At 35.3% G+C, this 13,424-nt stretch overlaps 1 protein-coding gene across 3 annotated transcripts in view; it reads right to left on the reverse strand.

The window, feature by feature from the left end:
- Window positions 1-233: 233 nt before the first annotated feature.
- Window positions 234-13,424, reverse strand: part of RAP1A (RAP1A, member of RAS oncogene family) — an 88,866-nt gene continuing 75,675 nt past the window's right edge. For all 3 annotated transcript variants that reach the window (XM_081325714.1, XM_081325716.1, XM_081325715.1), the window contains exons 5-9: window positions 11,974-12,030; window positions 10,788-10,928; window positions 7,980-8,123; window positions 3,082-3,197; window positions 234-966 (exon numbers count right to left, since the gene is read on the reverse strand). In XM_081325714.1, coding sequence (XP_081181840.1) covers window positions 3,111-3,197; window positions 7,980-8,123; window positions 10,788-10,928; window positions 11,974-12,030 — 429 coding nt within the window. In that variant the 3' untranslated portion in view covers window positions 234-966; window positions 3,082-3,110. The remainder of the gene's footprint in view (window positions 967-3,081; window positions 3,198-7,979; window positions 8,124-10,787; window positions 10,929-11,973; window positions 12,031-13,424) is intronic.

A 13,424-nucleotide genomic window follows, 5' to 3' on the forward strand; every position in this document is an offset into this window, starting at 1 on the left:
CACCGTGTTTATCTAATACAATGGTGGGCATTCTTTAAAGATTGCTTACTTGTACAAAAATTCTTAACTGTATTTTCAAATCACTTCTGCTTGCACCGATATCCAGTAAGAGACTTTCTGGTACAACTGAAGTGAGAGTTACTAGTGTACTTGTATTTACTATTACAAATGTTTTTCACCTTTTCAATTAAAAACCGAGATTTGCAATCTAAAAGAGTAACACACAAACAAAGTGGAAATGTACTAAAATTTAATCAATAATAAAAGCTGTAATTTAATCTGTGACAGTAAAACACAAAGAAGCAATATTAGAATTGGTTTAGTATATTATATATTTTAGCTTTCAAAGCCATAGAAATCAGTTATCCCAGTTTATTTTCCTATAAAAGACCCATTTGTTTCCAAAGCATAATGCACAATTTTAATTAGAATATAGGGCAGAATGAAAATAATGATAGTCCATAACTTTTTAAATATAAAATGAAGTCAATGACTTGGAAAGGTATCGCTGCAGTGAATATGAACAGTAAAATTTGTATAGCTGTATCTATCATGATAGATATCGTATTAATGACTGATCATTTTTAGTGCTTGATGGGCACAGGATTATGGGAAGAAGTCAATATGAAATTATAGTAGCAATATCTAACATTTGAAATGCATCCATGCTCTTGTATAATCATACAACTAGAGTCAATTATATTTATTATCACATTTGTTAACTGCTATTGCAAAAGAGAAGTACTATTGTCTTTAATTCCAAGAGATATACACAGAGCAATTTTATTTTCTTATTTTTTTTTCCTCAGGGACCTTTGTGCAAACCATTGTAAGATCTAATTTCTTCACATAATATATAAAACAGAAGCCTCTTCAGTTATGATGTCAATTTGTGGTGTAGCTTTTTTGAATTTCTGGAATGCTGGCACTTTCCAAATTAGGCAACAGTTCTTCATTCCTGTGATCCTAGGTAAAGAAGTCAAAGGGAAAAATTAACATCCAATTCAACAGTTTTTTTAGGATAAAAGTTTAATGTGAGCTACCAAGTTGTCTTATTCACTGTAGCAGCATAAAAGAGCATTGAGTCCTCTACCAGTCATCCTCAATCAGCACCAGTGGCAGGGAATTCTGGGAGTTGTTGTCCAATACATCTCGAGTCAATTCAAGCTATTTTTTGGGAAAGTTTTTTTTTTTACTTTCCAGATTACATCTTATGTTGTAGGTTTCAGAAAGAAGGGCAGATACCTACTGAAGGACCTGCCCTTTCTGTATCAATATTCCAACTGGGAAACTTCCTCCCTAAAGATGTTTCATTGGTATAGATTTATCACTGATTAAAATAGTTCTAATTTTCTCACATTTGTTCATGGATGAATCACAGTAAACTTGAATACAAGTAGACATACAAACAAGGGGGATCCCCATTTTATTTCAACAGCTGTCAGTCCTGGGGGGTGAGAGGCCCTTCTGGAATGGTGTGGGATATGAGACAGCAGTTGAGAGAAGGCTAAAAGAGGATGAGTCTATGATTTCTGCAACTGCTGTTTTATCCTTGTGTTATTGACTGCATCTTTTGCCGATAAAAATATGTACACACCATAAAACATTTTTCATCAGAAGAGCTGGATATAAATACTTTAATTCAATAAATCTATTTTTTCACTGAATCAACTAAAAAATTGTAAGTAATTATGCAAGCTTCTGACTTCTCGAAAGACCTCAATTCAAGACCTCATTTTCCTCCGAATGTACAAGAGTATCAAACAGAGAAGGAACTAGGACAATTGATGTTGATCTTACTGTGCATGCCCCCACCCAACCCAAGTTTCAGTTCTTGCACTGAGAAGGAAAGATAAATCACATGACCAGAAACTTCTTTTAGAGCTTGTATAATATTAGTTTGTTCAAGAAAAGAAAATACCAAATATTAAAAAAGAAGAAAAGAAAAAACCTTACAAGGCTTTAAAAAAGTGTCTTAGAAAAAAAAAAGTGACACATATACACATAGTTGAATGCTGATTAATATAACAATATTAATTTCCCACCCCTTACAAAGCATTTTAAACTACTCAGCTACTAAATCTGTTTACAAATGGTTAGCCTATCATCTATATACTAAATCAATCCTTTTAGAGCTTGTAGATTAAAGCTGCAATCAAGCCTTCTAACAAATGTGTGAAGAGATGGACAGAAAAGTGAGATAGAAATCTAATGACAACTAAAACAAGGAATGGGAAGGAAAAGAACATCCTAGGACATACTGTAATGATGAAACACTTATCAATAATAGGAAAAAAAAGCACTTGTGGCAGGATACTGGCTAAAGAAGGTACAGTATATAAAAGAATGAGTTATCAGACGAAAACACTACACCAGGGGTGTCAAACTCAATTTCATTGAGGGCCGCATCAGCATTGCGGTTGCCCTCAGGGGGCTGGGTGGGTGTGGCCAGGGTGGGTGTGGCCTACTGGGTGGGCGTGGCTGGAGTGCGTATGGCCTACTGGGTGGGTGTGGCCAGCTCTACATCGTTCGCATCAAGGGTGCCTATGGGGGCCTGGGCAGGAGTGGGACAGATCTGAGGGTCTCTGGCAGGAGGAGGGTCTCTGGGCCAGGGCCAAGGCAGTGGGGGCCGTTCCCTCACTGTTTCCAGGATGGCTTCGTGGGCCACATGAAATGGCTTCGCGGGCCAGATCTGGCCCCCGGGCCTTGTGTTTGACATGTCTGCACTACACCAAATGTAGTGCATGTCATGTTTACAGTGTAAACGTTTTGCATCCAGGTCTCGAACTAAAGGATGATCTTTATGTTAAGTACTGAATTAGAAAGAATGCTTGCCAAAACTTTACAGAAAACAGCTTTTAGTTCCACTGTAGCTTCTGTTCCACAGTCCGCAGTTGCCCTTAGATAACAGAGTAGCTAGCTTCAGGGTAAAGTCAACTCAGTAGAAACATGTCTCAAGGAAGAATAATCAGATTTGACTGTTCAGCCATGCTGACAGACAACTTTGGTAATGAAAGTCTAACCCATCTGGAGGACCCCAACTTTTGACAAGGCTGAACCTAAAGGAATGTGTTTGCTTACCTGGCTCAGAGCTGCTGCATGCTGTGGTTCTAAAGCAGCAGACATGACTTCTTTTTAGGCTTCTTCTTTTCCACTGGTGTTTTTCTATTTATCTGTCTGACAAGATCATAAAAGATCTACAAAAGAGAGACATTTAAAAAACCACCAAGAACAATTAGAGAAATGGGTCTTATAGAATGGAAACTTTTTATAAAATTTCATTTAATGAGCTTTGTGCTGTATCAAGTGAGGAAAAAAGCTGAAAGGAATCTGATGTCAGAAAGAAGAGTTTGTCACAAAAGCACAAGACTGTTCAGTTAAAACAGAGATTTAGTTGATTTCCTACTGGGACTTTCCTAACCATGGAAACTATGCACACACAAAACAAAACAAAAAGTGCGCTCTTAAAAATATTCCCATTACTTTAAATGAGTATTGCTTCAACAAAGACAGTATCATATCCTATAAAATCCTTATAAAAATAGTACCATTCTACTGGCTATTGTAAACATTATATGCTACTGTTTATATGTAAATTCTGTATACGTAACGCCATGATAAAAGGTAAAGGTAAAGGTTCCCCTGCACATGCGTGCTAGTCGTTTTCCAACTCTAGGGGCCAGTACTCATCTCCGTTTCAAAGCCGAAGAGCCAACGCTTGTCCGAGGACATCTCCGTGGTCATGTGGCCGGCATGACTAGACGCCAAAGGCGCACGGAACGCTGTTACCTTCCCAACGTAGTGGTCCCTATTTTTCTACTTGCATTTTTATGTGCTTTAGAACTGCTAGGTTGGCAGAAACTGGGACGAGTAACAGGCGCTCACTCTGTTACGCGGCACTCGGGATTTGACCTGCCAAACTGCCGACCTTCTGATCGACAAGCTCAGTGTCCTAACCCACTGAGCCACCGCGTCCCTTAACACCATGATGCCCCAAACATTATTTGCTTCCCTTTCTCTCTCTTATAAGAGAGTTAATTTTTGCAGGACATATGAACACTTTCTGAGAATAGTCAATCTAACAAAGCTGTGCTAAGAAAACCTGAAAAAAGTTTATCAAATCATTAATGTCAAAGTGTTTCACTTGCAAAGCACTGCACTTGGAGATAGATCATTTTACAGTATATGTGCAACTATTATATAAACACAAATATCATATTTTATTGTGTGGATATAGTCTGGATAAAGGCGCCTTCCTCTCTCAGAGACTGCAGGCACAGTTGCTTATAAGCCAACTCTGTAGTAACGCAACCTTCAGGGAAACCTCATTTCAGGTGATGTTGTTTGTGCTCTCTGAACTTGGCTGTTTGCTTGTAGATGTTTCATTACCCAACTAGGTAATGTCATCAGTATAAGCAATCCAAGCTCAGAAAACACCAAGGATGCTATTGTTCAACCCTGAGCCATATTCCCCTTCTATTAAAATCTAATTTAACTCATTTTTCTCTTTCAACATGATGTAAAGATTCCAACAAGCTTTAGTATTTTGTGAACTGTAAAATCTAGAAATTAGTTCCTTGATGTTATCTTAAAAAGCCCCAAAGTATAGTCAAGCATTTTCTAAAAGTATGATAAAACCAGTACAGTCAGTGCTTTTTTTGTAAAAGAAAAAGGTGCCGGAACTCACACGTCATACAACCCGCCTTGCCTACCCTACAAGGTTCCATCCAAAAAAGGTGCCAGAACTCCGTTCTGAGCGTTCTATGAGAAAAAAAGCCCTGAGTACAGTAATATTCTATAAACAGTTATATGAGTTTCTGCTGTCAGCCAAGCAAAACATATCAGCACTCAAATAAGGTCGACTTGACTGCTTCTTGCTCATTGTTCATAAGGCTTAGAGGACAAAGATTGCAATGAACAGATTTGAAAAAAGATTTTGGAGGAATAGGCAGCTAGCACCTACCATCTTTTCTGATAGTGATGCCTCCAAGACATTCCCTCTTACTACTAATCATTTATTAATACTATTCAAAACATTTGAACCAGGTGTAAGAAAGTGAATTAATACAAAGTAGCTGCATCCTCTGAAAGTGGCGGTTTCAAGGATCCTCCTATTTTGTTTCCATATCCTTCACTTTTACTCCTCAGTAGGGACAGCCTGCGAAGATCCTTAAAGCAACTGCATCTTTTAAAGGATTTATTTAATGTATTAATAATACATTTATTTAAATTTTATTTAATTATGTGAAGTCCATGATTATTTTAATGTAATTGTTAGCACTTCACTTTAATGTTTTTATTAATGAATTATTTAATTTTTAAACATTCAGGGTTGAGTCATTCCACCAGTTCATTTTTATGAAAAAAAATCCACATTCTACAAAAATGTAGAATCTGGTAACATGAACTTCAGAGTTCAAAGGTTCCTCATGGTTTGTGCAACACAACCCATTTTCCTAGTAAATGAGAGAAATACTAAATCCTGACAGCCCTATATAATCCAGTATTTTCCTCCTCCCAAAAAAAGTAAAAAAAACCCCTCCCTTAAGAATCAGAAGGACTAATGCATTTTATTAAAAAGTATAAACTTTTTTCAGTTGCAGCTCACTTCATCAAATGCATTAAATGCAAATGATATAGGATTTAAATTAGGATGAGATGTGGGGGGAGATGGGTTAGTTATGCAGATTCAGCTTAATAATAATAATAATAATAATAATAATAATAATAATAATAATAATAATAATAATAATAATAATTATTTGGAAGGGACCTTGGAGGTCATCTAGTCCAACCCCCTGCTAAGGCAGGAAACCTTATATCATTTCAGACAAATGGCTGTCCAGTCTCTTCTTAAAAACTTACAAGTGAGAGAGATTACAAACACCTTATCTATTAACAACTGTAATGTGTTAAAAGTAATTGGGTTTGTTGAGACCTGTTAAGATTGTCTGAAATTTTTGATATACATGATTTTCATAATCTCTCACTATTAAAGTCTATACTATTAAAGTCTCACTTTTCCAAAATAATTACCAACAATGTGTCCTAAGAGGTTGAAATGCTCTGATATTGTAAGTAAAAGCAGACAGCATATTTAAGCCTTAACTTTATACTCTCAATTGATAGAATAAGACAAGCAGATCCTCTAGATTTGTTAAAAAATATTGATTCCAACAACAAAAACAAAAATAATGTGCTCTCTTTTAGAAGTGCTATCCACCAGATACATTGGACTTTTAAATTTATAATTCAGTTAGATCTGAATTTTCTTTTAACTATTCTGCTTGTGAGGGATGGGAACTGGAAGTCCAATTTTCCTTTCCTAAGGAAGGAAGGCTGACTCCTCTTTTAATCTACTGTTCAGAACCGGATTGGCAAAGTGTGCTTTCCATAGTAGCTCTTGTTTAAGAAAATCAAAGCAAGTATGACAACAGCTCTTTTGGATAAAAACCCTTTTGGATTCTGAAAAATGGAAATTACAAGAGGAAGTCACTTCTTGCTTCCAAATCATAAAATAATACTGCAATCTTTAGCAGTTCCACCCTCTTGGCAGAATCCAAACAATATAAAGGTCAATACAGAAACTTGAGTAGTCTTCTCAAAAAGAAAAGAAAAAAAACTGGGCAAGAGATGGGGAAGAGAAAAGCAACAAGAAAAATGAGGGAGTACATATTTTCATCTTCAAAATAAATGCTACCAGACACATACATTAAAAACCTCATTCACTAGAAGAGAATGTCTATTTAATTTATTAGTGCCTATACTGAACTTAATAACCAATAGACAATTCATGCTCTTCTGGAATACCTTGCTAACTTTTGGAGTGCTTTTGGAGATCCCAAATCTTACATTTCTAGTCTTGTCAAGACACATTACTAGCAATCCTGCATAACACGATAATTTCCAGTTGCACTGGACTACAACTTCATTATTATAGCCAGCATCAATACTTAGGCAAAGCTGGCACATATATCTTATGATTCAGGCATTTATTTAATATCTTGCCAATCCTGTTGTGAAGGTGACCCACTCACCTTTAAGGATCAGGTTCACAACTTGGGGGTCTTCCTCAATGTAGCATCAATGTTAGACAGTATATTTATCATATCTGGCTGATAAAGAGAGTGAACTCAGACTATAGTAATCTCAAAGTTGGATTACTACAATTTTCCTCTTGCAGGATGTCTATAAATGATGGATAAGAAACCACAGCTGGCCAGAATGCAACAGCATGGGTGACAAGCAGTACTTCTAGGGTGTGTCATATATCTTAAAACTATTTTTAAAATGTTAAAACTATGCTCATGAATGTCCATGAGATGTGTGTAGGCATGTTAAATTATCATTTTGTTATCTAGAGCCAGTGGAATTGGGTGGCATTATAAATTCGTTAATTTTTTTTGCATGGCATATGTATTTACGCAGGTCTATTTATATTAATTTGTTCATTTAGTTCAAGTCAAAGAATGTAAAAAATACAGCATACCATTTAACATACACATACGTAACAATACATACATATATGAAAAGAAGAAACCCTGTAAAATTCACCATTCATTGAAGGCACCAAACAGTTTCTATCAGCTAAAGCTATAAGTAAAAAAAAATGCTACTGTTTTCACAATATCTGGAAATTGATCATTTATTAAGAATACCTCAATCTGCTCATCAGGAGTCAAGATATTTCTCCTAAAACATTTATTTTGCTAATGAAATAGTAGAATTTATTATCACTTATGCATTAGAGAAGAAAACATTAACATGCAGCAATGTAGGCTTATGCTTTGATGGAGCAATTCTCATTTTCAATTAATTGAATTTTTGGAACAAAAGCATCAATGGTGGTTATCTGAAAAGCATTCTTCAGACTGGCACATTAAGGGAACATTTCTGAGAGATTCTACTGGCAAAATGTAATACAACTATATAAATAGAAGATATGTGTATACACATGCTCAAAAATCAACCAATATTACCTCATTAACATTGATTTTAGACTTTGCAGATGACTCTAGAAAGGCACAGTTACACCACTGTCTTGCTAAATTCTGTCCCTGTTCTTTGCCAACTACTCGTTCATCTTCCAGATCACATTTATTGCCAACCAGAATCATGGGAACCTGTACAAAGAGAAAAGAAATGTATGTGTAACTGACAATGAGATAAATGCTTGAAGTTCCTTACTTTGGTCCGGCCTAAAAAATAATTTTTGGCTAGTCTCCTGTCATGAGAAAGTAAGCATATACAATGAACTTTCCAAACGTTCATACCTTCTAATTCTTAATTATCAGGGCAATGTAAAATCTGCAAGAACGTTATGACTTTCTGAGGAGATGAAGTCTGTCAGAGTTTGCAGTCTGGCCAAGAATCTTGATGTTCTGATTTTATATTCTATTTAAAATTGAAGTGAATTGAAAATTGAATTACATTTTATTTTAATTAATTACATTTGCATGCTCTGCAGTTCAATCCAAACATAAAAAGGAGATGTTTAAATTCCAATGAGTTCAGGAAGAGAATCTTTTATATCAGTTTTGAACTTCTACCCCCAATTTCATATACCATTCATATGTTAATACCACTTTATAATGCCTTTGTAAGACTATACTTGGAATATTGCACATCCAGTTTTGGTCACTATGATATAAAAAAGATGTTGAGACTCTAAAAAGAGTGCAGAGAAGAGCAACAAAGATGCTTAGGGGACTGGAGGCTAAAACATATAAAGAACAATTGCTGGAATTGAGTAGATCTAGGGATGACATGATAGCAATGTTCCAATATCTCAGGAGTTGCCACAAGGAAGAGGGAGTCAACCTATTCTCCAAAGCACCCGAAGGCAGGACAAGAAGCAGCGAATGGAAACTAATCAAGGAGAGAAGCAACCTAGAACTAAGGAGAAATTTCCTGACTGTTAGAAAATTAATCAGTAGAACAACTTGCCTCCAGAAGTTGTGAATGCTCCAACACTGGAAGTTTTTAAGAAGACATTGGAGAGCCATTTGTCTGAAGTGGTGTAGGGTTCCAAATTACAAATCTACATTAGTTTCTATACTTGTTGAGAATGCAACCTATTAAATCTACCCTAAACATTTACTCTGGAAAAGGATGGCACTTCATAAAGAACTAGGAATTGAGGTAAAGAGCTAGAGAAGTTATCTTTCTTACAAAAGAAATTATCTCTAAGATTTGGCAAAAGCTCAGACAATGTAGACATCTTGAACAAAAATGTAAATAACAATGAATCTGTGAGCAAACACAATTATGTACTTGCTAGCAAATCTATAAAATGAAAATCTAAAGGAGTTGTTTTCTTCATTATATTCAAGAGTAAATGCAAAAACTACTATCACTGAATTTTCTGGTGAGAGCCAACATACAGTACATGAGGCTGGCCTGACTATTACAATTAAAACCCGACCCACAGAGTGGGAGAGTGGAAAGAAAAAAAGGAGATTAAAATTTTGGTCCTATCAGCATTTTTAAGCCTGGCTAAACTGGACAGGGTATGGGGAAAAACATGTTTACCTATGGAGAATGATAATGGACTTTCCAACTCTGGGTGACTATCAGATATAGAGATAATTTTTACACATTGGCAAAATTTGCTTTTTTGTAGGAGACAGATAAATAAGTGATGAACATGAATAAGCCAAGTGGGAAATATACTACCTCTCAGGAAGTTTTTTTTATGCTTTCTGCAAATTCATCATTTTAGCTTGCATACCTGTGCTTCAAATTATAACTTAATAATGAATACTGAATAGGTTCTGAATTTAAGTAAAGTATGAACATCGTGGTGCTACATATTCTCAACTACTCCACACTGATAGCATTTAATTCACTTCAAGATGACTATTAACTTATTGTTTTTAAAATTAGATTCCAAATAAAAGAGAAAGCATTTTGATTAAAAGAGGGTATATTATATTTTAGAGGTAGTCATTCATGCCCCTTGGCAATGCCTTTCACAACAGTGCAAAAGAGAACATTTAGCATATTAAAGCCTGACAATATGTTAGTACAAATGGAAAATCAGGAACAATCAGAATTATAGAACGAATCTTCAATCTAATTCATTTGATGTATCATGTGATAAAAGTCTCACTTCATGTGTGAAAATAGCTTCACAAGCTATAGGACTTTCACTTAAATGCTTGGAAAAGAATTGGGTTTCAAAGGCTCTGCAAGAAAAATAATCTCTATTTTAAGGAAGATTAGTTTTACAAATATTTTTATATATCTACTTAAGCCAGAGTGGGAGCAAAAGCTTATAGAAAAGAAAATGAAACAATGATTGGTATAACATTAGAAAAGTAGAAATATGCAACTAAAATCCCTCCACTCATGTATTTTAGTAGGTTACTCTTCAAGAATAATAATTTAAATACAGTATTTTCTGATTTCAAAATAAAGCCATCTTCAGCCTTATCAGATCCAATTTGTTAGACAGAGACTAGAATATGTTATCCAGTTCCATTTCTCCATTTTGATTTCCCTACCCTGACAGAGAAGACTTGAAGGGAAACTTCACTCATTCATTAATTGTACTCATCTCTGTAGCAGGGAAGATTATAACTATATTCATAAAAACAAAATTATGGTTTCATTTCAGACAAAGAAAATTTAGGAACCCCCCCCCATTCTGATGCTCAATTGAGAATGTTATTGCATCATACAAAATATTTAGAACGGTTTTTCAGTCACATAAACACTGCACAAAAACAGATGCTGCCTTGTTTAAAAATGCAATGGTTCACAAGACAAAAACCCTATTTACTTACATCTTCAGTGTCTTTGACCCTTAAGATCTGTTCCCTCAGGTCCTGTAAGTCATTGAACGTGGACTGTGCTGTAATAGAATAAACTAGTGCAAATCCTTGACCATTCTTCATATACAGATCCCTCATTGCGGTAAATTGCTCCTGTAATCAATATATACATATATTTAAAAATTCACTAATTAGTTAGCTCATGTTAAACCAGAGACAAAAGTGCCATTGTTAATGTTGAAATTTTCACTCTGCTCTTCCAGAAACCCAATGAAGCATGTGAATATATTTTTTTCTATCTTTTTTTATTGAAAAGTTACAATATTATCCCCTCCCCAGCCCACCCCAGAGCCCCTCCCCCACTTCCCAAAGCTGAGTACAGGGTTACAAATACAAAATAATCATAATCTATCTAACATTAACCAACTATGTAAATAACCAAATACACAATGCACTTTAATATATTTTAATGATATCAATTATTTCAATATAATTTTTGAAAATGTAGAAATGAAAAGAAGTATCCCAAACAATTATGTTCTCCAGTGTTAATTTAGGAGTTATCTTATATTTTACAACAGAAGTGTGCCTCTATTTTTTCAGTGAAACAATTGTATAATATTCCAACTAGACTCTAGTTTTTTCTCTCATATACATACTTATACAGCAAAGCTGAAGTAACCGGCTAGTTTTAGAAAACTGCAGTCAGACCATATGTTATGGGAATACATGACTTCAGATAAAATCTATTAACAGAAACTTCTGCTGTAAAAAGCAAAGCAGTATTAAAATACAGAAAGGTCAATATTAATATGGAAAATTAGCTCCATATTTACCTGCTTTGCAATTGACATTAGCCCTAGCTAATGACCATAACAAGTTGGTCTGGTAAGAGTCCAATAAGAAAGTAATAATTAAGTCATAGTTAAGCAAAGCTAAATTATTCCTGACTTGTGTAAATATTTTAAAAAATATTATTGGAATTCTGTACTTGGAACCCAAGATCATGAAATTCAAATTTACTTCTCATAAAAGCAATCTTAAATATGTAATTATATGACTTGAGCTACTCTTGAATATATCATAATAAAAATTAGACCAAGAAAGATAGATTCTTTCTCCTAAACACTGGATCTCGTGCTTCTTACTTCTGTCTTCAAATGGAATTATTTCAAAATGTATTATAGATTGTACTTACTGTCCCTGCTGTATCGAGGATTTCAAGCATACATTGTTGGCAGTCTACTTCCACTTGCTGAAAAGCAAAGGGATAAGACACACCACTGAAGCATTAAAAATTCAGTGCTTTAGCAGAGGTCTCCAACCTTTCTGCCGACCCAGAGGGAAGGAGAGCAACTTCCAAATTGGTGCATGCGCATGCACACAAATGGGGCCGTGCACACTGTCAAGGCACTAGCTGCCCTGTTCATGCATGTGCAAATGGGCCATGCACACTTTGCCCGGTGCTAGCAGCCCTATTTGTGCATGCGCAAAGGAACTACACGCACCCACCTGGTGCTAGCGGCCCCATATGCACCCCCGTGCATGCACAAATGGGGCCATGGGCACTAGCATGAGTGGGGGATTGCATGCATATGTGTGCACGCACTGGCCAATCATTGCTGCTGCCCACAGGCCAAGAGGCCACAGCCCAATAGTGGGCCGCCCCCCCATAGGTTGGGGACCCCTGCTTTAGCACACAACTATGGTGAGACAATTCATGATCACAAGTGTTTACAAACACACAGATTAATCAATATAAGACTGCCCAATTTGTAGAATATTAGAAAAGTTTTCAGTAGTGTGTTTTGCATATTAGCTATGTTGTACTGAATACAAGGGTTTGCACAGTACACTTTTAGCCACAGCTTCCAAATTACAAGGAAAGATTATGCTAAGCTGAAAACAAACAAGCCATATTATGGTTTAATGTACTGGATGAACCCAATCTTTGCCAAGCTTCTATAAGTTTTGACAGGAACTTATTCAGACCATTTCATTCAGTAATACCTAATATTTGTAAAACAAAGACATTTTTTTTCTAGCTCTACCATAGATAGCCAATTTGAAATTAAACATATGAAAGCACGTGTTTGACTATTCATATGCCAAACTTTGGCACACTAGAATATTTATCCATATGGACAGTTTTTTGGAAGTTTTTGGAAGTTTTTATTAGACAGTGTTGACATTTATTTTAATCAAGAGTAAAAATATCTGAAATGAAATTATAAAGCACTTTATCTACCTTGTGGATTTTATAAATGTTATGGCTTGTAATCATAAATTACTGCAATAATGACAATTGGAGAATATAAGTTGCATACTTTGTTTAAAAAGTCTTTCGTGTGATTAAAGTTAGCTTGTGTTACTTTTACAATAACCAGAAAATTCACATACTGAAAAAGACAGTGTTTTCCCCAAATAACTCAACTTTAAATTGAAAGGAACATTTTAGATTAGCTGAGAGTATAGTAATACTGTCAGCATAGAGATTTTTTTTTAAAAAAACGACCTCTAACTGTACTTTTATGGTGGGGCCATCTTAAATTTTATCTTCCTTTCACATAAACACAATGTTATTAAGATGCTGCAAGTAAATAGCTTTGACAAATTCTGATTTACATATTTTGTCTGATATTGTAAAAC

Source organism: Vipera berus, assembly GCF_964194415.1.
Source record: "Vipera berus genome assembly, chromosome: 3".
NCBI classification, from domain to species: Eukaryota; Metazoa; Chordata; class Lepidosauria; order Squamata; family Viperidae; genus Vipera; species Vipera berus.